Here is a 27,735-nt window from a genome sequence, read left to right as displayed (position 1 = left end):
CTTTCGCTACATCAAAAATATATTATAATATTCAACCGGTATGACAATCATCTTAAGTTTGAACATATTTTTGAATAATATCATCATCAAAACGAGAGACAGATGCGCACGCTGACTTGAATGAAACTGTTGTGAGATATTTTTCTTGCACAAAAACAAAAACGAAGTAGACGAAAACAAAATTGAGCTGTCATTGAGCTGGCGCCTCTCTCTCAGTTAAAAACTAAGAACTCATTTAAATATTTAATGCAAACAAAAAGCAATTTTCAGCGAAGCTCATTCTTGTCTGAATTCTTCTCGATAGTTTTCTTTTTCAAATTCGGCCTACGAGTACACTATTAATTTATGTTTGTTTGATATATCATCAGCACTTTGATATTTCTGTGTGATGATTTGAAAAACCGTCAAACTAAATTTTTGTTCGTACGCGCTTTACCAATCCAGGTATCGCAGCATTTTATAACACTAACGTTTTTATGAATATTAAATAACTCCTATCATATCGTTATTGTGTTATCACTCAAAAAATTATAAACAAAACCTTTGGTTGGTTTACTACACAAAACAAATCTCCAAAAAAATTTCCAAAATAATACCAATCTGTGATATTAATTTTTACAACTACATCCCGCGAGTAACAAGCCGTGCAATAATTCAGCATGCAAGCTCCTGCTGTTCATATCGTGCACCACCCGTGCAAAAAAAGTACTGCGCCATACACATGTCTAGTGCCATAGGTCTTGTGTTGTAGTACCGATTTGTAAAGGCCGGCGTGCAGTGTATGGGTGTTAGGAACTCTTAAGATAACTCCCCTTGCTCGAAACGGTAGAATAGTACCTGCTACCATCGCGATATGAAGGATGTACATACAGGCAACCGATTAGTAGGGGAGGATTGTACAAAACGCACCAGTTAAGCATTTTCGCGATTTACAGCGCTTCAAATCATTTCAAAGCGACATTGAACGTGTAGGATGATTGTAGTATCTATTTATTGTATGTTTATGACAAAGTTTATTATAAAATACTCGATTTCAATGTCTTTTTTGGTAAAAATTACCGTTGCCGCCAAACAAGCCCGTGACCAAAACGCACCACAACAAAGGTCAGTATGCTTGCTCCAAAGCAGGTGGCTAATATGCCACTAGCAGAAATCAGCACGCGAAGTGAGAAGCGCTTGAAGTCTCGAAAGTAAAATCAAAAATAATGGAACATGCTCTAAGTTGTCAAGCAATCTCCTGCAAGCTCTTCATAGTGCATTCTGCCCCAATTTTAATTTTGATTGTTTTTAGGTAAAAGTTAACGGGAGTTAGTGAAATAATTTGAAATACTCATAGTATTATAAACTCCAAAAGTGTATAGGTTAGGGGAACCATAGTTTTTTGTATTATTTACTAGTCAGTTAATCATAAAAGCTTAAATAAAATTCATGAATAATTACATGTTGGACAGAGCCACAGCCAATTGCACAGTTTTTTGAGTATTTCAGTCATTATGGCACACTTTTTTATATGATCACTGTAGAAAAACTGGGTTTTTATGAGAAAAGCGAAGAATTTTTTCATAAAGAGCCACATGTGTAAGTATTTTGAGGAATTAATAGCATGGGCCATCTTACCCAACTGGTGCGTCTTGTACGGTTCTCCCCTAGTACTTTTCTTATACTCGAAAACCAAGCGTAAACTGCCAAGTACGTTTATGATTGGTTTAGAATTGATATTCGTTTCTGTTGTAATTAACTAGTATAATAAAATTTTCCTAAAATTATGTTATTTCTTTCCATACTATTAAGCAACTAACTACACCTCGACTTTCATGCAGTAGAAATTCAACCTTAATTCCATGTTTGCCGCGTAAGCGGTTGTAGCTCCCGGCGAAGAAGGCGCTTTCTGATTCACCGCCTTTTTAGTCTAGATCAGACACTCGTTCGGAGAGGTCGTGTTTTCTTAGATGCTGATTGTATGTAATTCGAAACTGACTGGAAACTGTGGAATCGCCGGCTAGAGTTCGAAGTAAAGTGACATTCAAGTGTTTTAAAGTTGATATCTCCCACGGACTCGTGCGCGTTCTTCCGAGACCGCAACAATTGCGCCGTACATCGGTTGATCTTCTTAGAACGAACGCAACCCGCTGTGATCAAATTTCCACATTTCCAACGGCGGTGGAAGCGCAGCAGCGGCGCGACAGCAGTGTGCATAACCCGAATGCAACACGGTGGCAGCGGTCACGCGACGAGCAGTGAAATTTACATTCAGCGCACGCATTTGGCTAGACCTACGGGTAATAAACATAGGGAGAAGCGAACGAGACGAGAAGAGTTTTCAAGTATATTTACTTTATGAACTGGTTGCAGTGCCAGCAAAATTATCGTAATTTGATTCGTCAGTTTTTATAGTCATCGATGCCGGTTGGAAATTCTTTTTTTCTCTTGGAAGAAAATATTTAAAATTTTAACGATAGAATATTTTACTTAGATCTTTAAGTTTGAATGGCGATCACGCAAGATTAGTAAATGTTTAGGTTCAAAAAATTGATAGCTTTGTATAGAGTCTGCATCCCCAATCCTGTCGTCACCAATTGACGAAATGGGTATGGGTAAACATGAACTTTGAACAGGCAAATCCATTGATAAACGAGCATCATACGTCAATTCGGTTTTGGCTTTACCACCGTTCTATCTATATCTTGTATGTGAGTATGTGTAGCTGACTCGACCAGAGGGGATTCACTGCTGTCCAATTTCATATATGTGTGCGTTATCGCAGATCAACTCTGGTCCATGACGTTTGTTGGTCCGTGATGTTTGTAACTATGAGCAATAATGGGGGAAAAATCACTACACAACACATTCATGAAAGTTTTCCACGGTTTCTCGAGTTTTGATAAAAAAAACGTTCCAATTCTATAATATTTCACATCGATTATTTTCATGACCAAAAAGAACAAAAACCTAAACAAACGCCATGTTGCCGAATATGTTGGTTAATGATGTTTGACAGATAGATCCCCCCTGGACTCGACCTAACCTTTTTTTGCTGTCGCCGAAATCCGGTCACAGAAGCACGTGTTGTGTGTTCAATGATTATCGTGTTCCATTACAGTTTGCATATCTACTGTTCTGAGAAGGGAAGAGAGGGAAGGATCCAAAGAGATTGATAAACTAAATGACTTTTTTAGTTTGGTTTAACTTTATAACAGTACTTTGACCTTGCATCTATCTTTCGCCATTTTGGAAGAAAGGGAGTGTAGTGCAATAGAATAAACATTAGAATAGATTATACTAGAGAATTAGATTTCGAACTGTCGAACTGTGCTGTTCACGGTAAAGCATGAGTTAGTTAGAATCCGGAGTCAAAAATCAGTTCTATCTTAAAACTTATTTAACGTACGAAAAATGTTAAAAATCATAACTGACGAAAACATCATAGAACTTTTGTAAACCTTAGAAACGAAAGATTACGTTTTTTCAGTCACTCTGTTGTACATTTTGACGTAGAACTACGTCTCTTAGGAAGTTAGGCTACATACTCAGCTACATAGCGATGTAAATGGAAATCTAAAACCGGCAAAAATGAAAAAAATTTCCAATTCCAAATGCTAATAGATCGTTTAATTTTCGATGGATTTCCTTCATGCCTGCAGCAAAAGATTAGAAAATCTTTTAAGAATCCTCCCAAATGCAGAATATTGTAATTTTATTATTCGAACTATTGTACTATTGAAAATTGTCAAGCCTTGTCAAAACGCAACATTCGACCTGTGTTAGGATTGCTTTTCCAAGCACGGTCGACAGAATTATAGACCTTTTAGGACAACAAACAAGTTATTGAAGAATTGACATGTTCTCGTTTTGTGCTAGAATTAAAAGTAAATGTTTTTTTTTAATCTGCATGTACTCAGGCTGTAAAAACTTGTTGTCGTGGCTTTGCATACAACCCATGTGATTTATCGAGCTCATTGTCTTGTTTGTAACGAGAGCCCGGGCTTTTGACAATTGCAAATCTCTTTATAAATTAGCGAGTAGCTCAGAACTCATCTTCACGTCGTGCATCAGCAAGTATCCTTTCTGGATGACTAAAATCAATTTTCGTTTGGTTTCCATTCTGCATAATTTCTATAAAACAAAACCGATCGAAATGAAACTTTCATTCTTGACAAAAAGAATGTTTAAAAACAAGTTGCTGTCTATTGATTTAAGTGACCATTTAGAGCATTGCTGTAAAATAAGCAGTGATTCCCGATTCTGACTTGAGACTACCCAAAGTAAAATTTATCGATCAATATTTCAAAGTGGATAGTTTGTATGCGTCTGTGCGAGAGTGCTCAATAAATGTACTTTATTTATCAACAGCAGTTATCAAAGGGGCGTCAAGTTCACTATGACATATCGAATTTTATCCTCACCTAAACGATGATCCAAATACTGTACGAATATTAAACAAACATAAAACACAGCCATAAACGCTGCACATGATCCGCATGTTTAACCGAGGGTGTATATAGCTCGATTTATGAAATGTCTGACAGCATCAACAAATCAAGCAACACGCGCATCTCGTGCTCATTGGGACGAGCGCAAAGTTCGTTCCGCGTATCATCAACAAATTGTTTGCGGAATTCTCGCTTATAGAATAACGGCGCAATTCGAGTTAGCGAAGTTAGCGTTCAATCATATTTCGAATCTTTACCGAGTCGGATCTCGAGGCTTGCTGGTTTATTTTCTGCGGTCGTCAGCTTTTCGATGTATTGAGCTGTAATACCAAAGAATGTCGGGAACATTCAATCATTTAAAGTTTAGTACTAACCTATTTATAGACAAACTCGGCTCAAGAGCAGAGCAGAAAAACCATTCTTCGTCGTTAAGTTCTTTGCTGATAACGCCCATTTCACGGTTAGTTAAGAATGATGTGCCAAAAAGTTGATTAAGCCACATTAATTTGCACCAACGGGCAACAGTTCACTGAGAATGTGATAACTCTTATAATCATAATCAGTCGTATTACCGTCACTCACTTTTATAATTGGACTGATAATATAAATTATTAAGTCACGTCAATGATTAAAACTCTCAGATTAAAACAGCCGCTTTGACAGCTTCCGAGAATGCTAATGCAAAATGAGTAAACTAACATATTTAAAAATATTCTCATTTCTTCTTCCCGTTATAGGCCTGCTGTCTTCCAGTGATTTCAAATTACGATTATTTGCGGTGATTACGAATCAATTCAAAAAAGTCGTTCATCGATTCATCAGTGCAAGTGTTTCAAAACTTTCAGTTGTGAGTCTGTGATATAATCAGCCCAGTGTAATCTCAGCAAACGTTGTTGGTGCTTGGCAAAGTAAAATCGCACACCAAGTGTCAATTAAAAACTGAAAAAATCTCGCTGTGCGAGTAGTATGGCTCCACCCAATAATGAACTATTGTCGCAAGTGATTGTGCCACCTCGCAGGAAGAATCTGCCCGAACATGAAGAGGACGTTACCTGTCAACAGTCAACAAAGCCGACTGTCGATTGGGAAGGACCAGCAGCACAAGGTCTTTATGATCCACAAAACGAGCATGAAGCCTGCGGTGTCGGTTTCATCGTTTCGATCGAAGGAAAGGCTAATCATAAGGTGATCATCTACGAACGTTGTGATGCTAGCTTCGGTTTACACATCTTTTCTTTTCAAAACAGATCTTGCGTGATGCCCAAACGCTTTCCATTCGTATGAATCATCGCGGAGCTTGCGCCTGTGATAACGATACTGGCGACGGCGCCGGTGTTTGCGTGTCAATTCCGCATGACCTGTATGCCAAGGATTGGTGAGTTTTTAAAAACAACCCCAACTATTCCCCAAATTCTACACGTTATTTAAGAAACAATCGTATTTCACATTATGTTTTCTTTTTTTTTCAACAATGTCGTTGAAGGGCAGATTTTTTTTCTGTGTACAGTGTAAAGTCGCTAACTAATCACAACAGAATCACGCCTCGACAACGTGCTACTCATGTGTAACGAATCGGTTGACACTGATCTTGGCGTAGCACTTTGCGCCGCAAAGTGTGGAATTTTATGACAAACAATATTCAATGCGATAAACATCGAGGCATTTTTCAAAGTGGACTCGCGCGACGTCGCACTTATTTCTATCTTGGTGGCTGATATGCGACAATAATTAGCGTTGTAGTAACGGCAGTCTAACCAGCACCACGTGAAAATGAAGTGATATCTTACGGCAGCCGGTTATCTGGTCCATTCTATAATTACCTCTCCATAAGAAAGACAGTTTGTTGAAAACTCTGCTAATTATAATGTCAATGCCAGAAACATAACCTATGTGGCAAAATGTTCAGTATATGTACTTGTTTCAGTATGAACTGAATCATTTATTTTTACCAAAGAGTGTATTGAAAGTTCTCTTCTTTGAGCCATCGAGCCGATTGCAAACTATATTTAATCATGTTTTGCCTTCATGATCGAAGTGATTCATTGATAGCTAGCTAATTTACGTATAATCTTGTTAACACTGTTATCAGTAATGCAATCGTAAACTATTGTGCACGTTTTACTTGCTCAGAAAAACCGTTTATTTGGATTTTTTTCTGAACCAACCAAATCTGAAAGACATAACTTTAGGTTGGTCAAAATTTGTCAAATTTCTTTTGTAATTTTGTTTATCAGTTTTACTTTTACGTAATGCAATAATGAGCACTTGGTTAACTTCAAATTATTTACTTACTGAAAATTTAAATACTACTATTTTGCGGATAATTCGAACACGCCGGCTCACTGAATGATGATTTGCGTTCAAATATTACCTTTAATGAAAGAAAAAAACAGTGGCCCGGAATCTACACACAAAATAAACAACAACGCTGGTTCTGAAGTACGAAATAACCCTGATAACACCATATAACTACGATGTCGTCAACATACAGTCAACAAACAGTGAGCAAATGCAGCTAAAGATAACCAAACTTTTCCACGAGAGCCATCAATCACTCTCGGTACATTCATTCATCTAATTTGAACGTATTGTTTGTGTGTAGTTGATTTATATGAAGAATCGTTTGTGGGATTGATAACAGGTTCCCCTGAAATATGTTCGATGACGTCGATGTATTCAATAAAAAAAATCTCAGCTGACTAGAGTCATGAATGAGTAACACTATAGAAAAAAATTCAAGCAGTCGCCACAAAATAGTTTTTTCAATATAAATTTATACAAAATAAACTTAAAAGTAAATATCTATTAGAAAAACAAAAACAATCATATCTCGAATTTTTTTCTTACTTTATAATAAATGCATAAATAGAAGATTATTCATGAAATTATCGAAATCGAAATTTTATTCTCGAAACCAAATATCAATCTTGGAATTGCATAAAACTTCGAGATCTAATGTTGTCTCAAAATTTATGTTTTGAAAAGTTTTCCAGCTTGAAGATTTTCTGACTTCCAGGAAATCAAGTTAAAAAATAATTATTTTGAGACAACACAACTGCCGTAATCTCGCACACTGACGTAAGCGACCACCTTACCAAACAGTCACAAGCCGTGGTGTGGCCTTTGCTGTACGTAAGAGTCGTCTCCATTCCACTCGGTCCATGACTGCAGTTCGCCAGCTCTGCAGTCTGCGTAGGGTCCGCAGGTCGTCTTCCACCTGATCGATCCACCTTGCCCGCTGTGCACCTCTTCGTCTCGTCCCTGACGGATTGGTTTCAAGAACCGTCTTTACCGGGCTGTCGTCTGACATCCTTACAACATGCCCAGCCCACCGCAATCTGCCTATCTTAGTGGTGTGGACGATAGATGGCTCCCCAAGCAGCTCCTGCAGTTCGTGGTCCATTCGCCTTCTACACACTCCGTTTTCCATCTGCAGTCCACCGAAGATGGTACGCAATACCTTCCGCTCGAAAACCGCAAGGGCGCGTTGGTCCTCCACAAGCATAGTCCATGTCTCATGCCCGTAGAGGACTACCGGTCTGATCAGCGTCTTGTAGTTGGCTAACTTGGTGCGGCGACGAATTCTACTCGATCGGAGCGTCCTCCGGAGACCATAGTATGCACGATTTCCTACCATAATGCGCCGTTGAATTTCTCTGCTGGTATCGTTGTCGGCAGTTACCAGTGAGCCCAGATACACGAACTCATCAACCACCTCGATTTCATCACTACCAATTTGAACTCGAGGTGGGAGGTTAGCACTGTCCTCTCGTGAACCCCTTCCTTTCTTGTACTTCGTCTTCGATGCATTGATGACCAGTCCAATCCGTTTGGCTTCAGCCTTTAGACCGATGTACGTATCCGCCGTCTTCACAAAGGTCCGAGCCACAATGTCGATATCGTCGGCGAAACCAAACAGTTGAACCGACTTTTGGAATATCGTGCCACTCGTGTTAATCCCCGCTCTTCTTATGACACCTTCCAGGGCAATGTTAAACAGTAGGCATGAGAGACCATCACCTTGCCTTAGACCTCTTCGGGTTTCGAAAGGCCCGAGAGTGCCCCCGAAACTCGAACTACACACATCACTCCATCCATCGTCGCTTTGACCAACCGCGTCAGTTTGTCCGGAAATCCGTAGTCGTGCATAATTTGCCATAGCTTGTCCCGATCGATTGTGTCGTATGCCGATTTAAAATCGATGAACAAATGATGTGTGGGCACGTTATATTCGCGGCATTTCTGCATAACCTGCCGAACCGCGAATATCTGATCCGTGGTGGCGCGGGCACCCATAAATCCCGCCTGGTAGTGCCACACGAACTGCTTTGCAAATGGTGATAGTCGACGGCAAAGTATTTGGGAGCAGTGAAGGAAATGAAATGATTTCGAGCTGATTGTTTTTTCATCTTGAGTTGTGCACATCATGAAGTGCACAGTTCATGACTAAAATTGTATCCTCTCAATACGTAATAAAATGTTGGTGCCTTGGTCACTCGGAGATGACAAATACAACAGTTGACTACATACAACTCTGAGAATAGAGTGATGCGCGTTGCTCCGTTGTAACTCTCTCTTCGTACGTGGCGCATCGTAGGAAAAAAACGATAGCAATTAATTAATTGTTAACAAGCAAAAGAATAATTGAGAGTCCCATAAATGTTGGTTGAATTGCATCTCACATCGCAGTGACGCAGCAGCGATGATGCGGTGCGGTGATGATGGGAGGGAGAATAAGTAGTTCGGATGGTATTTTTTTCAGCAGGTTTTCTATAGCAGCCAAACAGATACCAAAATGTGCTATGTTTGTTACCGAGAAATCATACGTTTGTTGTATTGCGTTGCGATTTCGTCAATGACATTACTCACTAGTTTTTGTTATGATTAGTGAATGGAATATTTTCCTCATACTGATTTGGGTAGTAACGTTATGGAAGAGTGAGAGGGGATGGAGTTTTGAAAATCTTTGAATAATGCTTGACTTGCTTTTGAACTGGTTTTGGATGCATTATTGCAGATTTTGATACTGCATTTTCACGTTTCAGTGCTGCGATTTTCAGGTTTTAGTGCTGTATGCCAATTGTGTTGAACCGAATATATTTGTACAGAAGTACAGAAATAACACCGAGAGGTAAAATAAGGCTTCTTTAGCAAAATCTTTAGCAAAAATTTGTAGAGGTTTGTAGAATTATCATTCTTATTAAACATATGCTGGCAACGACATTTTTATTATCACTGGACTTGTTTATTCATACTAAATTCAACAAGGAACTTAAGCATAACAACTCAGATCTTTTTTTCCCTTCCTTTTCAATTTTCTATATTTCTGAGTACAAATGACATAAAGTATTTACAGATCAAATTTGTAACGGCTAATTTAACAAACATATTTACCCTAGTAAAAATGTTATGCAACTTAAATCCAAACAAAATATGGCAAGTGTTTTTTACGTCTAATGCCTGATTAATACCTGATAAAATCTGCAATATTTTGCAAATCATTAAAACTTTTTCTATCTTTTACAACAGTTCGAAAAACATAGAGGAGAAACAATTGGTATGATAAAAAGCTCATCGAAGCTTTTTTCCTGATTGGTCTGATTTCAATTAGTCGAATGTTCGCGGAATACCAGTTCAAGAAACACTAGTTAGGGCCAACAATAGTGGTCTTAAAAGGCTTCGCGCTCATTCCACAGCCCTCCGACCGAAAAGCATTGCCACAACGATTATAAGGTTAGTTTCAGAGCTATATGCTCTGTACTGAAAACAGTTACAGTTTGAACCTTTGTTTTTATTTGTTTTGTAAATATTCGAACTGTTATTAAAATTTGTATACACTTGTAACAGTGAGGAAAAAATTCTTAATACATATTTAGAAGAAATTTGTTTTGTAAGTTCTCCGTACGTCACAATTGAATCAGTTGTAACACACCCTGTTGACACAGTGCGGTTCGATGGTTCGATTTTGGTAACATATTTATTTGCCACAGGGGGTTTTATTGACCACAGGGGGTTTGTTTCTGAAAAGTTGGTTGGGTTTGTAACGACAGATGTTGTTTGGCCATAATGGGTCAAGTAGGAGAAACATGCTGTTAGTGATAAATCAAACGGGCCCGTAACATCAAAATTGCACAAAAGCTTGAAAACTCCGAAATTCAATGAGTAGTAAATCTAGAATTTGTTTATATTAAAATGTTAATCTGACTTAACACCAACTAATTATATGTAAGGAATTACCCATCGTGAAAAAGTTGAAGAGGTTGTTTATTAGACACGACCGCAGAGTTAACCTAGAATACGACAGCCTGTCTTAAGTCAATTTATTTCTTGCAATAGGTTTGGGAATACACTCAATGGGGTTAATCAATTTAATGGTCTCTCTGTTCCAGATGACGTCTACCTCTACAGACGGCACCGGTAACGACAAAAAACAACAGCGGAAGCTATGTGCAGCTAAGCAGTTTCACTTGACGCCATATCCAAAACAAGAATGAAATTGTATTGTTTTGTGGCTGTCTTTTGTATCAAGTTGCACTGAGAAAACTTAATTTAGGCAGTGGCTACGATGAGGGCCAATAGTGCATTCCCGGTAACCGAGGTTTAATACGAACAATTTTCTGCAGTTTGCAGTAGCGTAGATAATTTTAAAACTGATCGCTGCAAATAGTAGGACTTGAGCGAAAAATTATGTGATTCAGGTTCACTGGCGCAAACATTCTTCAAATAAATGTTAAAATACACTCAGTAAACTTTGAGGCTTAGCTGAAGTCAAAATAGGTTAATAATGTTTGTCAATGCCATTTATTGATAACTGAATATTGTTTTTTGACATGGCAAATTTTTGATTTAGTTCTGAATGATTTACTGTGTAAAATCAACATGAGATGATTTATTTGAAACTATATATGATAATTTTTATCGCTATACTGCTAGTCACGCACGCTATATAGCTAGCCACGCACGCTGTAGATATGCACACACGCTATATAGCTAGCCACGCACGCTATAAACATGCACAGACATGCTATAGACATGCACAGACACGCTATAGACAAGCACAGAAACTATATAACCATGCACACGCAAGCCACGCACGCTAGCGACACACATTATATATGTGCACACACCCTATATATATACACCCTGGAAGATGGTGGCTTCTCAAACCACCTGGCGGTGCGAGTCTCATTTAATTTCTGGCTGTATTCACCCAACGATATCTGAATTGAATTACCACTGGTGGGGTCCAACTCAGATCAAAAGGGAGCCGAACTGAAAAAGTTAGGTTCTGCAGCTAACCACTACCGCCGCCGCTGTTGCCCGCTGCTGCTCCACGCCGCGTTTGCCCACTGCCATCGCTGCTACTGTCCGCCGCTGCTGCCTGCTGCTAGTAAACTGAGATTGCTTGAGGAGAAGCAGTCTCTTATATAGCCCAACGAATGCATTCCTGGCTAACTAGGTACTCCATTCTTTCGTCCTTTTTAGGGAAAGGCAGCAAGCAACCAATCAAAGGTCGACATTTACGTTTCGACAAGGTTCAACAATTATCAATGGTACAATAGTTCGAACAGTCAGATTACAATTTTCTGCATTTGGACGGTTGCTTAAATGATTTTCCAATCGATTGCTGCAAAAATGACGGAAATCGGTTGAAAACTGACTGAGTTTAGAACATTTGAAATTGGACAATTTTCGTGACGCTCTCCATGTTTTCGATTTTCGAAATTGGATCCCTGTATTGAAGTTGAACCCCTATATATGTTGCCGTAAGACGTATTCTACGTCAAAAAAATCAATTTTGTCAATGATCAAGGAACAACTTTATTTGAAATAAAAAAGTCTCTCTCTCTCTCTCTCCAGCTCGGGGAAAACTAATAGTGTCAGAAGGATCGTAGCTCTAGCCCCGCAATTGTCCTGTACACTCAACAGTTGGCTGCGAAGTCTGTGTAGAATAAACAGAAGTTCAAATTTCAAGACGGAATGTAGCACCAAGGCATTGCTTTACATTATCAATACACAAAATTTAAAATTGTTAAAAAAGTTGTTTAAGTTAATATTTCCGAAATCTCATTTTTTGTTATGAAAACACTATAAACGGTTAGCTAAATATTTGTTGTCTGATCATGGCAAACTGAGAGAGAAAAAGTTACGATGGCAGTTCGTAACGTTAATGACTTTTGGCCGATAGCTACAATTTTCCACCGCCGTGCATCGGAAATTGCCATTCTCCGCCACAAACATTTGCCGAACTTTTTCGGATACATTATTTTTTCTTAGCCCTTTGTCCATCTTGACGCCTTATACCGACAAAAGCTTCTAACCAACTAGAAATTTGCACTTGCGCTTGCACCTACCAGCTACCACCAAAAAAAACCCCGTTGAGTTGAGTGAGAGTAGGAAAACACGAACTCTCTTTCTTGAAAAAAAATCCCCATCATTGAGTAAATATTTACGATCCAATTTCTCTTATTCATTACTTATTGTTCATAACGCGACTAACTTTATATTCTCAGCTGTGCACATAGAGAATAACATATATTGCGTGCTCCCACGATGAAAAGTACATCGTAAGAAGGAAAGCGGAGAGAGTGCACCAGTAACGATTTTTTTATATGATGCTCTTTTGTGATCTTCGTTATTCACCTACCATGGAGGTCTGTTTGCAAATGTGCGAAGAATAAAGGGCTATTCCCACTGCTTCCGTTCAGGGACCGGGCCGGGACCGGGCTCGTCCGGGACTTTTCATGCATTCACACTGCGCCGTGCTTGAACCGTGCCCGCGCTGCGCTCTGGCTGAGAAATGTTGATGTGTGTATGTGAAAGAACGTCTTTCTCTTTTTTTCATACCGCAGCTCACTCCGCGCGAAATATGTCACTACAACATGCACGCATCCACCCGAGTGCCTCCCGTGCACTCTCCGGCCAACACAAAGTATCGTCGGCAACGATAGTTTTTCTCTCGCACTGCGGCAGCACCACAGCAACTCAACGCTGCCCCGGTCTGGGCACGGTGCGTCGGTGTGAATGAGTTCATAAGAACGCATGCAATCAATCTCAAACGAGCCCGGACGACACGCGGAACAGCCACGGCCCGGTCCCGGAACGGAAGCAGTGGGAATAGCCCTTAAGAATAACTCGCACACTGACGACGATGTCAACGCATCATAGGCTTGGTTTATACGTATTCATTAGTCGCTAGAAGCGATTTTTTTCCATCGGTGTTTGGGAGAGTACCTTGTAGGCGGCGTTCAACAGAGTGATTGCCTGGTAATTGCAGCACTCCAGTTTGTCGCCCTTTTTATAGATGGGACACACAATACCCTCCATCCACTCCTCCGGTACTCGTTTTTTTCTCCCAAACCTTGACAATGACCCAGTACACGGATCTAGCCAGTGTTTCTCCACCGTATTTCAATAGCTCGCTGGGAAGTTGGTCCACTCCAGCAGCTTTATTGTTTTTCAGCCGGCCAATCTCCTCCTCCATCTCCAGAAGATCAGAGGCTTGAATTCTGATGTCTTCTGCTCGTGCACCAAGATCAGTTGCCATACCGTCCTCGCGCTCTACTGCATCGCCGTTTAGATGCTCGTCGAAGTGCTGCCTCCACCTTTCGATCACCTCACACTCGTCTGTAAGGAGGTTGCCGTCCAAGCTCCTGCATATATCGGCATGCGGCACAAAACCTTTGCGGGAGCTGTTCAGCTTCTCGTAGAACTTCCGAGTGTCGTTATCTTGGTACAGCTCTTCCATCGCTACGCGATGTCGGTCCTCTTGCTGGCGCTTCTTCCTTTGGAGGACTGAGTTTTGGCTGTTCCGTGCCTGTCGGTATCGTTCCACGTTCGCTCTCGTACGGTGTTGCAGCATTCTCGCCCGTGCTGCATTATTCTCCAGCCATTTTTATGATTCGGGGACCTTGTACCTAGTAGCGCTACTGCAGTGCTACCTATGGCGGATCGGATACTTCTCCAGCCATCTTCAAGGGTAGCTGCGCCAAGCTGCTTTTCCGTGGGTAGCTCTGCCTCCAGCTGCTGCGCGTATTCCTGTGCAGCCTCGGCGTCCCGCAGTTTCTCAATATTTGGTCGCGGCGTTCGACTTCGGCGGGTGTTATACACCGTCGATAGTTTTGAGCGCATGCACACAGCTACTAGGTAGTGGTCCGAATCTATATTCGCACTGCTGTAGGTGCGAACGTTGATGATGTTGGAGAAAAACCTGCCGTCGATTAAAACGTGGTCGATTTGGTTCTCTGTCTGTTGGTCGGGTGATTCAGGTGGATTTGTGGATACCTTTGCGGGGAAAGAAGGTACTTCGAACTACCATACCATGGGAGGCCCCGAAGTTTACGCACCGATGGCCGTTATCATTAGACACGGCATGCAGGCTATCTGGTCCGATTACCGGTCTGTACATTGCCTCCCGTCCTACCTTAGCATTCAAGTCCCCAATAACGTTCTTCACGTCCCGTCGCGGGCAGCTATCGTAGACCTGCTCCAGTTGCGCGTAAAACGCTTCCTTCTCGTCGTCGGGTCTTCCTTCATGTGGGCAGTGCACGTTGATGATACTGAAATTTTCAGTACGAAACATTTTACGAAACCGTTTGAATAATAAGCTTGTGAACGAATTTCAATAATCAAGTCGTCTCTTGTGAACTTCATGACTATAAGGCAACATCCATTCATTTGTCGATGATCTGCATCCTCCCATGTAGCTGTAGAACCCTAACATTGAAAAAAAAAACATAAGTTCAAGAGTTCTGGGGAAAAGAGTTGAACCTTCACTAACCCCCCGCCTCCACTCTTTCCCTTTGGCTACGCCACTGAAACAAATCGATTACTTCTTTGAAAAAAAAAAGTTCTGAATTTGCAGTGAACTTTTTATTTACTTACCATAGAATAACTTTGTATCTAAAGACACAATGTGAGTTCTAAAGTGTTATTACATTTAACAATTTTATGGCAACCAAAGTTTTACAATTTCCAGTTAAATTTAACGGTAGCTTAGTACTCTAAAATATACGTAGAATAGGTAACATATTGGTTTCACAATTTTGTTTTATCATTCGATAGGTATCATATCTAGTGGATAAGTTTTTGTTGGTGCAATGCAATTATCAGATTACTGGTGCACATATCGATGTTTCGAACCTATATTTCTGTGTGACGATGGTTGCCGATAGCATGTAATTCAAACCGCTTGCCTCTCCCTTATGAATGGCCTATATATTCCTTATCTGTTGTATGTATTAAATGTATCCGATTGCGGTTGCATCTGTTATTGGACACCCCTACGATTACCATCATTCGTTGTACTGTTTGTGAGTGTTCGGCAGAAATTGACAATAAAATGTTCCCGAATTTTTTCACTATTTTAACATTTTGTTTCCCTGTTTTGGAAACAAATTTTATAATGAAATAAAGAAAAAAAATCTTGGATCGTTTGTCACTCTGTTTTGGTTATTTTGACATCTAGCCAGCTATTCTAGATATTGTTGCAATGGCGGATCTGACCATATAGTTTCCAAGACTCCGATTATATTTTGTCTAGCTACGTAACAGAATTGTGAATGCACTTCAGATTTCGCAACAAAAGCATCCAACAGCTAACCTTGATTAGTGGCTGCAGTATTGTGAAAGCGTCATCAGAAGTAAGCAAGTTACACTGTGAACTAGAAAGATGCCCGTTATCACTTCAACGTAGCAAATATTTACACAACAAGCACGTGACTTGCAAAAGCTAAATTATTCATAACAACTATTTACGTTTCATTCCAGTGAACTTAATGGCATTCAACTACCGGAGTTGGGTCGTTATGCCACCGGTATCTTCTATCTGGACAAAAATTCGCATCTCGCATCAAAGAAGGACTTTAATTCGCTAGCAGAAAGCTTGGGGATACAGGTGATTTGCTGGCGTGATGTCCCGACTAATCAGGATGCTGTCGGGGCCGTTGCTCGCAAGAGTGAACCAATGTCACAGCAGGTGTTCGTCACAGCCGACGTTGACGAAGACACATTCAAGCGGCAAGTATTCGTCTTACGTAAACGCGCCACTCATGAGCTGCAGCGCCCAGGACGTCGCTTCTATATCTGTTCGCTATCAACGAAAACTATTGTCTACAAGGGTCTTTTCACATCGGACCAACTGTGGGAGTATTATCTTGATCTGAAAAATCCGGAATTTACAACCTATTTGGCACTAGTACACACCCGATTCAGTACCAATACGTTCCCATCCTGGGAACGGGCTCATCCTTTGCGTGTGTTGGCTCATAACGGTGAAATCAATACGCTTCGTGGAAATGTCAACTTTATGAAGGCTCGTGAGGGCGTCATGAAAAGCGAACTATTTGGAGACGAATTGAAGAAGTTGTATCCCGTTGTTGAGCCAAACCTATCTGATTCTGGCTCATGTGACTGCGTACTGGAGTTTTTAACTCAAGTGGGCAATCGATCGCTACCAGAGGTAAACTTTGCTTGGAACAAAACACTGAAGATATTTGATACCATTTCTATCTCCAGGCTGTGATGACCATGGTTCCAGAGGCATGGCAAAATGATCGAACTATGTCGCAAGAGAAACGTGATTTTTATCATTGGTCTGCTTGCGTAATGGAGCCTTGGGACGGACCGGCGTTGATCTCCTTCACAGATGGGCGCTACATAGGAGCCATTCTAGATCGTAACGGTTTGCGTCCATCGCGGTTCTATGTGACACGTGACAACTTGCTGATCATGGCTTCGGAAGTTGGTGTTTACGACGTTGATCCCAAAAACGTTGCACTAAAGGTAGAATCATTAGAATTTGACTTAAATGTTTTATTTTTTGTAGATCTTTAAACTCATACATACAATTCGTATCATCACATTTGATAGGCCCGAAAGGCGCATCCGGCGCGTTTCGTGAAACAAAGCCGATCAGAGTCAAAGATTAAGCGGTAATTTTTAACTCTGGTAGAGTTAAGTGAATTTTCATATTTGCTCTTTTTTTGTTAAGGATCTTCCTAATACACACTTGCCGTTTCGAACCGTTCCCACGAAAACAAAAGCTAAAGCGATTCTAATCTGTACATTTCAATTCTCTTTTGGAATCGAATCGTTACGGTTTGATTGTGAAACAAAAAATAGAGTCGTCTCAAGCCAGGTCGAATGCTGTTGGTTGACACCGAGCAAAAAGCGCTGATTCAGGACATAGAATTAAAGTCACAGATATCCCGGTCACGTCCGCACTCCGAATGGCTGCAGGAGCAGGTGAGAATTAAGTAAATGTGCAAACAAACCATTCCAATACCGAATTTCAGAAACTCTCTATGGTGCGGAACTAACCGAACATTACATTTCATGACCCATGAACCAGGCGTGTACACACACTAGCATGACGAAATGAAACCCAATGTTAGATTTCGAGAAATCACCACAAGAATCACTGTGCTTGAAAGTTTATTAATCACATTTATGTATTCTCTCTTTGTTTCATTTCTCACAACCATCACAATCAAAAAATCTCTATATGCAAATATCTTTGGCTCAATCTAACCCTTGAAGATGGTAAGTGTCCAAATTGAACACGTTTAAGTAAAATACGAGTGAATTTACAGCTTTCTAGTAAGATTTTTTGGCTTGTTACCTGTTTCTACATATATAAAAGTTTGAGTTGTTTTTTTTTTTCATCTACTCCCATAGCATGCTCCCCACCTAACCTGTCTTTCGTTACAAAATTTTGAATGTTAAATATTTATTATTTTATCGTTAAAAAGCAGTTTGGTTCTTATAGGAAATTGACAAGTGTTGGGTATTCCTAACTTACAGATAACAATGGACGAAATCCGGCAGGAAGCTGCAGAAAGAAATATTTACACCGATCTTGAGACATACCGACCTGTGGAGAACGAGAGAGGTATAATGGATCCACGATTGCAATTGTATGGATATACCACCGAAACCATTCACATGTTGCTGCTACCGATGATCAAAAATAAAAAGGAAGCTCTTGGTTCAATGGGTAACGACGCTCCCCTTGCCTGTCTGTCAGCATTTCAACCATTGCCATATGAGTATTTCAAGCAGCTTTTTGCCCAGGTTACTAACCCTCCGATCGATCCATTCCGGTGAGTGTCAACACGCCTAGAATGCTCTGCAGTATTTCTCAGCACTATTCGAACTATTTTTTTCTGGAAACAAGAATCTTGTTCACCAGCAATTGATGATAGCTTGCCACTCTTTAAAAAGTAGCTTACCAGATTTTCCGATAATTGTATCTCTGTAACATATAGTAATATTACCTTGTTTATCTCTTTCTATTCCAAATAGTGAACAAATCATCATGTCCCTGCAGTGTCCGGTAGGTCCTGAAGCGAACCTTCTGGCAGCGTCTCCTTCGCAGGTACATCGCATCTGGCTAGATAATCCTATCCTAAGTATTCCGGATGCTGAAATTCTCAAACGAAATCAGCATCGCGGCTGGAAGACTAAGGTTATCGATATCACCTTTCCAGTTGGTGAAGGACCGGACGGCTACATTGCGACATTACGACGTGTTTGCACTGAAGCTCACGCGGCAGCCAAAACTGGGTATCAGTTACTGGTTCTGTCAGACCGTGCGGCCGATCCAACGCGAGCCCCCGTGTCTGCGTTGCTTGCGCTGGGTTCCGTACATCAACATCTGATTGAATCCCGTCAACGCATGAAGGTAGGCCTGATCATCGAGACGGCTGAAGCTCGCGAGGTGCACCACTTTTGTGTGCTTTTAGGATACGGAGCTGATGCCATCTGCCCATACTTGGTCTTTGAATTGGCCGAAGCACTTCGCGATGACACAGTCATCGATCCTGCACTAACCAACGAGGCAATCTACAAAGCATATGCACAAGCTGTCGAAACCGGCATTTTGAAAGTTATGGCAAAGATGGGAATATCCACATTGCAATCATACAAGGGTGCCCAAATTTTTGAAGCAGTCGGTATGGGAGCGGATGTGATTGATTTTTGCTTCCGTGGGACTCAGTCTCGTATTGGAGGTGTAAACCTTGAAGTGCTGGCGATGGAAGGACTCCAACGTCATAATCTTGTATATGGAAGTCATAACACCGATATAAAAATTCTTCGCAATCCTGGTCAGTATCACTGGAGAGCTGGTGGTGAGGGTCACATTAATGAACCAGCAGCAATTGCGGCCCTGCAGGAAGCAGCAGTTAATGAGAACAAGGGAGCCTACGCTCGTTTCCGCGATACTACAATGAATAGCGTCGAACAGTGTGCTTTGAGAGGACAGCTTGAATTTGTAAAGGGTCGACCTAAAATCGATATTAACGAGGTTGAACCAGCTAGTGAGATTGTTAAGCGGTTTGCCACGGGAGCCATGAGCTTTGGTAGTATTTCGCTGGAAGCCCATACTACGCTTGCTATTACTATGAACCGAATCGGTGGCAAAAGTAATACTGGTGAAGGAGGTGAAAACGCCGATCGTTATCTGAATCAAGATCCTAACCACAACAAACGCTCAGCTATAAAACAAGTAGCCTCAGGTCGATTTGGAGTCACGGCTGCCTACATAGCTAATGCTGATGATCTGCAGATCAAAATGGCTCAAGGTGCAAAGCCCGGTGAGGGTGGAGAACTTCCGGGATACAAGGTTACGCAGGACATTGCCACGACTCGTCATTCGGTTGCTGGTGTAGGACTGATTTCACCACCACCCCATCATGACATTTATTCGATCGAAGATCTAGCAGAATTAATCTATGATTTGAAATGCGCTAACCCAAAAGCTCGTATAAGCGTTAAACTAGTATCGGAGGTAGGAGTTGGCGTGGTAGCGTCTGGTGTTGCTAAAGGCAAAGCAGAGCATGTTGTAATTTCCGGCCATGATGGTGGCACCGGAGCTAGCTCGTGGACTGGTATCAAGTCAGCTGGGTTGCCATGGGAGTTGGGTGTTGCTGAAACCCATCAGGTCTTAGTTTTGAACGATCTACGTTCAAGGTAATAAATAAAAAAAAAATATTTAAAGTCTCAAATGTCTCATATTTATATTCCACAGAGTTGTAGTTCAAGCGGATGGACAATTGCGTACCGGCTTTGATGTTGTAGTTGCAGCAATACTCGGTGCTGATGAGTTCGGGTTCAGTACCGCTCCTCTCATCGTGATGGGCTGCACGATGATGCGCAAATGCCATCTGAATACTTGCCCAGTTGGTATCGCTACCCAAGACCCAGTACTTCGTGCTAAGTTCGCTGGAAAACCAGAACATGTCATTAACTATTTCTTCATGTTAGCGGAAGAGGTAATGCTCAAATTAGATATTTTATGTGTTGTAATCGGTAATTGTTTTTTTTTTTTCATCCAGATTCGCGAGATCATGGCTAGTTTGGGTCTACGCAAGTTTCAGGAACTTATTGGCCGCACCGATTTGTTACAGGTTCGCAAAAATGTCAGCCACAAAGCTTCTTTGCTTGATCTTCAGTTGTTGCTGAAAAGTGCACTGGACCTTCGTCCAGGAACAAACATCATTGGAGGATCAGTGCGACAGGACTTTGCACTTGGTGATCGAGCTGATTACTTTTTGATTAAAAAATGCCAGGGAGTTCTAGCTGGAAGTGAACAGTCTATCACGTTGAATATGAAAATTAAAAATGAAGAGCGTGCATTTACCAGCACATTGAGCTACGAAATCGCTCGTAAATATGGGGACTCTGGTTTGCCGGAAGGTCGCTCAATCAACATCAATCTAACTGGATCAGCTGGCCAAAGTTTTGGTGCTTTTTTGGTAAACGGAATCAACCTGTACTTGGTTGGAGATGCTAACGATTACGTCGGCAAAAGTTTGTCTGGAGGAACAATTGTCATTCGCCCACCGGAAGAGTCACCCTTCGAGTCTCACTTGAATGTTATTGTAGGCAACGTTTGTTTATATGGCGCCACCTCTGGTAGAGCATATTTCCGTGGTATTGCTGCGGAACGCTTCTGCGTACGAAATTCTGGAGTAACCGCCGTTGTAGAAGGTGTAGGTGATCATGGCTGCGAATACATGACTGGTGGTTTAGTTTTAATCTTGGGACTAACTGGTCGCAACTTCGCAGCTGGAATGTCAGGTGGAATTGCTTACGTGCTGGATATTGACGGAACATTCCGCTCCAAAGTGAACTCAGGTATGGTTGAGTTGCTTGGGTTAGACCTAGATGAAGATCGATTGGTGGTTAAAACCCTGCTGGAGGAGTTTGTCGAAAAAACAGACTCGGAAATCGCCAAGGAGCTGCTCTCGAAGTGGCCAGAGCCGTGTCAACAATTCGTAAAAGTGTTCCCGTATGAATATCAAAAAGCATTGAAGGCACAGAAAGAAGAACTTGCTTTGCAGAAAGAGCTTAAAGCTATTACTAATGGTACACCGAAACATGAACCAAAGGTGAAGGATATCGAGGAAACAATCCAAGATGCTGCGCTAGCGAAGAAAAAATTGGATCAAGCTTTGGATAAGACACGGGGATTTATTAAATACAAACGAGAAGCTACAAGTTATCGCAATGCGGTAGAACGTCAAAAGGATTGGAAAGAAGTATACAACTTTGCTCATGTTCGAAAGAATCTTAAGATGCAAGCAGCTCGTTGCATGGAATGTGGTGTACCTTTCTGTCAATCCAACTCGCATGGATGTCCGTTGGGCAATATCATCCCCAAATGGAACGACTTAGTATTCCAAGACTACTGGAAAGAAGCCATCAATCAGTTGTTACAAACTAACAACTTTCCAGAATTTACGGGACGAGTTTGTCCAGCCCCCTGTGAGGGCGCTTGTGTCCTGGGTATTTCTGAGCCAGCTGTAACGATCAAAAATATTGAATGCACTATTATTGACCATGCTTTTGAACAAGGATGGATTAAACCTCAAATTCCGGCTGAACGCACTGGTAAGAGAGTTGCCGTCATAGGTTCCGGCCCAGCTGGACTTGCCGCTGCACAACAACTTAACAAAGCTGGTCATCTTGTTACCGTCTTCGAAAGAAACGATCATCCGGGAGGATTGCTTCAGTACGGCATTCCAACCATGAAATTGTCGAAACAAGTTGTTAAGCGGCGTATTGATTTGATGATTGATGAGGGGATCGTGTTCAAGTGTAATGTTCACATTGGCAAGGATTTGATGGCATCACAATTGGAGAAAGATTACGATGCAGTTTTGTTTACCACCGGAGCTACTTGGCCCCGTGATCTAAACCTGCCGAACAGAGATCTTAAAGGCATTCATTTTGCAATGGAATTTTTGGAGGCCAGCCAGAAGAAACTGCTTGGTACTCGCCAAGATTGCATTTCGGCTGAAGGAAAGAACGTCATCATCATCGGCGGTGGTGACACTGGTTGCGATTGCATAGCAACTTCATTGCGTCAGGGTGCTAAAACTATTACCACTTTTGAGATTTTGCCGACACCACCGGAGAAAAGAGCACACGATAATCCGTGGCCCCAGTGGCCAAAAATATTCCGGTGAGTCTAGTTGAGTTGCGACATGATTTAAATGTTTAAACTTGAGTTTTATTGATTTTTAGAGTCGATTACGGACATGAGGAAGTACGAGTGAAATGGGGCAAAGATCCCCGACAGTACAGCACAACAACAAAGGAGTTTATAAGTGATGGTAACGGACACATTAAAGGGGTCAATACGATAGAAGTTGAGTGGACGCAAAGCCCGACCGGACAGTGGAAAATGGCCGAAGTACCGGGAACCGAGAAACATTTCCCTGCTGATTTAATATTACTCGCCATGGGATTTTTGGGACCAGAACAGGCAGCTCCAACCGAGATGAGTGAGTTTTTTTTTGCGTGAATCATCTTTCAGAGTAAATAATATCTGTCATTGTAAAATGTAGAACTTGAATTGGATGGCAGAGGCAACATTAAAACGTCAGTCGGTACATATGGCACGGCCAAGCCGAAAGTTTTTGCCGCCGGTGACTGTAGAAGAGGACAATCGCTCGTCGTTTGGGCCATTTCTGAGGGACGACAGGCTGCTCGACAAATCGATTGCTACTTAATGGGTAAGCCCAGCTCACTCCCCGGTCCAGGAGGTGTTGTAGACCCCTCGCGAACGCCATAAATCTCAAAAAAGCATACAATTTCACCAATATGTGTACCAGAGCTTCATTGACTCACGTCGTATAAGTGCGAGGTTTATCAATATTGGTAGCTCCAGAAGCGATATTCCCAGGTCAGACATTCAACAACATTCAATCAGTAAGAGCTAATAACAGGTTTACTATTAAACAATATACAGTAAAGTATGTTCGATACGTCCAGTAGGTTCGATACGAACCCAAAATAGATGGAAATGGAACAGGTCTAGTTTGCTTCAGAATCCTTTTATGAGCGTCTTAGTAGAATGCTATAAAAAGAGAAAGAAACGATTTGAACGGAAAATAGTCTTCCTTTTGGTTCTTTCTTTGTTTATTGTTGTTCTCATTCATGTCTTTTATTTGTATGGGATTCATCATTGTTTGTAAAACATTATAGCATACTATTTACTACACTACCGCTGTGTAGTAATAGTAGTCTATTACTACTAACTAATACTACTCATGTCTAATATAAATGATTGTGATTTATGTTTATTTCAAACACTTCATTGTATTATTTTTTAGACGCTAAACACGCTTTGTTATGATGAATAAATTTTAATTTTACTATCTAGTTCATCAACCAAAAACATGTAATTATCATTTACTACCAGCTATAGCAATTCGTCACCTACATTCGTTAAAATAAGTGGACTACACAAAAATCCGACATATTTTATTTACACTGTGATGTAATTTTTCTGGATGTAGAAAAAATCTAAGTTGCCAAGTATAAAGTGACATGCTTAAAGCAGAAGATGCAACATATCTGTGTTAATATTGTCATTTTAGAAGACAAACGGTTAGAGATTTAATCATGTTGATTAGTCGCTGTTTTGGTTATTCTCTCGAAAATACAGTTTCACTTATCTGCTGCTTTTTGTTTTTCTGATGTTCTGTTTTTCCATTTCATCTCCATATTCTGTTACGTCGACACAGTCGTATTTATCATACCTGACCGATTGTGGTTGAAGAATCAATAACAATCAATTCGGTATAACTTGAACACTACATTATCAAATATACCTCATGTCCGAAGAAAAAACTGTTGCAGTTTAACCCTGAATATCACTAAAAGACAGAAAATTTAAAGACTTCAATGTTGTTTGGCATTTTCAGTTGATGGTTATCTAAGCCCTCATTTTACATTGAGCTACCGCTCTTTTTCGTAAAATGATCGTCCTTTATATTTTAATATAAATATGCTCTGGAAATATACAGTCAATTAAATTATAACACATACTATAAAAAACTTATTTTGCAAAAGTGAGTATAAAAAACCTATACTGGAACCTGTTATTTACGTGTATTGACAATAATTAGAAATCTAATGTTTGTGTGTTTACAAACCTATACACTTGATATACTTACTCTCGTAGTCGTTCTATGGCTCATGAAAGCACATTAGTATAAAATAGAGCATGAAAGAACAAGTCCTTTCTACAAAAAAAAAAAAAAACTAGAGAAAATTTTTTTCTAACAATCGTGGTGCAGCTCGTTTATTTCAATTGTGACTGAAAAAAGACGCTTCATTCAATTTATTAATATACCTTCTTGAATAAATAGCATCACATATCTGCCCTGCAAATACGAGTCATACCTTAAAAACATTTCATTGCTGAAATGGGTATTTATTAAGACCAGGTTGCTTTACCTTTGTAAAATATAAGAAAACATGTGATTGAACGCAAATCCGAACTGTTTCCTTGTTACTAAAGAACGTAATCGTTTTGTCAAACGTGCATGTTACATTAAGTTAGACTACGATATATGTTATCGCTATAAAAACTATACGTTATCGAATCATATTTACTGAAAGTTCCAAATTGTTCGAAGTTGTGAGAAAAGCAACGATACGGATTGGCAAATATTTACAACATTTGAGGTTAAACCGGGTTTAGATGATAAATGGCAATATGAAATCCTGATAGGATCATCAAAATTGAACACTGGTTTATAAACAATAGAGATAAATAAAAACAAATATATTCGAAAATAACGAACCGCTCAAGCAGCGCCAAATGCGTCTAAGTCTTGAAGTGATACCAAATTACATACACAGTAACTATCCAACACAGAGCACCATTCAGAAAGCCGTCGTCATGTAGATCCCAAAAAATATATATATGACTATCAGCTTGAAGTTGTTCAATAAATGTAGAAATGCAATCGGTTTCGCCTTTCTCTCAGCATCATCAATCCGCAGAATCGTTGGTGCTGCATTGTTTTATTATTACTACCGGTCGGTGATTGCAGCGCAAGCAACTGTGACGAACTCGTATCGCAGGTAGGTTTATACATGGTTCGTCCATCCAATTGCGTGATTTTCTGCTGCAGAATTAAAGAACATCATTCCAACAAACCGATAAATCACACCAAGAAAAACAAAATTAAGACATCATTAAATTTTAATCCATCAAATATTACTAAGGAATTAATAGCTGATCAAATCAACAAACATAAACATTGCAAATCACGTCAAACTGTACATTAGGGTCTAGCAGTAACTTTGTTGATGGATAGTACATATATAGGATTTATTATTTTATTGGTAAACAAGTTTTCTGCTTCTGTCTATGGAACGGTTCTTTAAGCAGGCATGACTATACATGATATGTAGCTTTCTGAGAACCTTAATGCGATGAATCCGGGATAACGCGTCGTACCACGATTTGAGCGACGAGTATTAGGAAGCTGCCTTCAAATTAATAACATCAAAACTTAAAGGTATTATAAAAATCTCTAATAGGAATAGTATCCAAATTATCAAGCTGCGTAGAGACTAGAGAGGGTAGAACTCATTTGAAGTGACCATATTGAAAATGACTCGGATGGGGAGTTTTAATGTTGATATTTTTTTTTGTTTCTGAATGACAGAGGGTCTATACCAATCTTATTATAGAATCAGAAAAACTATAGAAGCGTTATGGATAAAGGTTCGTCTTTACCTCAACAGGCTCCGTTCACAGTAGCTAACAGTTAAACCTCCCTGTCATTGATCTTTCAGCTCAGATTTATTCATTCACTGGCGCATAACGCCGTTTTGCTTATAAGGGCCTTTGAAGCACTTATTCTCAATGGTTGCAAATTTCTATTGATATATCACAGAGTCAAACCGCCATTGTACGTCGAAGCAAAAATTTAAAAATTTGTGTCCTCTTACTCACACACGTGAATACAAAGAAAAGGCTAGTGCAAGTTGCGAAAGCAACTTATTACATTCATTGAGTTTATTTATTTATTTCGTCAACTCGTACAATAAGTACTAACACTCCAGGCCACAAATACGATCTGACAAAATATGGCTGTTAAATAAGGAAGATGGCAAATCATCAAAACGACGAATAGTGAAAGAGGAATTCACAAAGTTGGTTTCTGGAGCACTGAGGTAAATATGCTTTTTAATGTGTTTATATTATATTAACTGGTTCATTTTTATTTATTTCTTGCGCCCATTTTAGCCCTTTTCTCGTTGTTTTTCAATAATTAGTTTGTGAAGTAATAAAAGATCGAATAAAACAATATTTTACCTAATTTAACGACAGTTTGGAGTTCTAAAGTTCAGATTTCGACTCAATCTCCAGCATCAGCAGGATTCCGACTAAACACTGTCTTTTGCAATGTCTGATGTGTGTAATACTGGATGGACTGAAGCAGGGGGATTGCGCTCTCTAACTTACTGTGCAACATCGCCCTTGAAGGTGCAGTACGAAAGGCAAACGTGCAAAGAAACGATACGATCATCACGAAATCTCACATGCTTCTTGGTTTTGCGGACGACATCGATATCATCGGTATCGACCGTAGGGTCGTGGAGGAGGCCTTCGTACCTTTAAAGAGGGAAGCAGCGAGATTGGGACTTGTAATTAACTCTGCCAAAAGAAGTACATGGTAGCTGGCAGGGAGCGTGGGAGTTCTCGTGGTGTTGGTGCTGAGCAAGGTTGTTAATACGATAGATTATCGTCGATAATCGTCATCGCCATTATCGATAACGTATGGTATCGTTATTGACGATGACGATACCGTCTTCAAACATTAACGATATCGGCGATAACGATAGTCACTAGACGTTATCAGCTCACTAACGCCTTATGCCAGTTTTGTCTGCTGTGCTAGCGAATGGTGTACGACTTGATCAAAAAGCAAGCACGGGGTGAGGAAACGTTTTTTCATTTCGGAGGATTGGAGACGAAACATCACTAGGCAAC

At 40.4% G+C, this 27,735-nt stretch overlaps 1 protein-coding gene across 1 annotated transcript; it reads left to right on the top strand.

Moving 5' to 3' along the window:
• Positions 1-1,924: 1,924 nt before the first annotated feature.
• LOC129722612 (uncharacterized) lies at positions 1,925-25,696 on the top strand. Its single transcript, XM_055676206.1, has 12 exons — positions 1,925-2,279; positions 5,168-5,615; positions 5,678-5,805; positions 16,200-16,890; positions 16,947-17,213; positions 17,553-17,675; positions 18,234-18,532; positions 18,735-20,402; positions 20,461-20,704; positions 20,768-22,899; positions 22,962-23,221; positions 23,285-25,696. Exons 2-12 carry the CDS (start codon positions 5,397-5,399, stop codon positions 23,509-23,511), a joined length of 6,258 nt encoding a protein of 2,085 aa, XP_055532181.1. The 5' UTR covers positions 1,925-2,279; positions 5,168-5,396; the 3' UTR covers positions 23,512-25,696.
• Positions 25,697-27,735: the final 2,039 nt, after the last annotated feature.

The sequence above is a fragment of the Wyeomyia smithii genome, chromosome 2 (genome assembly GCF_029784165.1).
Source record: "Wyeomyia smithii strain HCP4-BCI-WySm-NY-G18 chromosome 2, ASM2978416v1, whole genome shotgun sequence".
In the NCBI taxonomy this organism is placed as follows: domain Eukaryota; kingdom Metazoa; phylum Arthropoda; class Insecta; order Diptera; family Culicidae; genus Wyeomyia; species Wyeomyia smithii.
The sequence above is the reverse complement of the archived record's forward strand: the minus strand, read 5'-3'. Positions and strand labels throughout refer to the sequence as shown.

Excerpts from the sequence above, each read along its gene's own strand:
- LOC129722612 (XM_055676206.1), top strand. The coding sequence starts at position 5,397 with ATGGCTCCACCCAATAATGAACTATTGTCGCAAGTGATTGTGCCACCT. Across the intron at positions 16,891-16,946 it reads GCAATCGATCGCTACCAGAG|GCTGTGATGACCATGGTTCC; the intron begins GTAAACTTTGCT and ends TTCTATCTCCAG. Across the intron at positions 22,900-22,961 it reads CAGTGGCCAAAAATATTCCG|AGTCGATTACGGACATGAGG; the intron begins GTGAGTCTAGTT and ends ATTGATTTTTAG.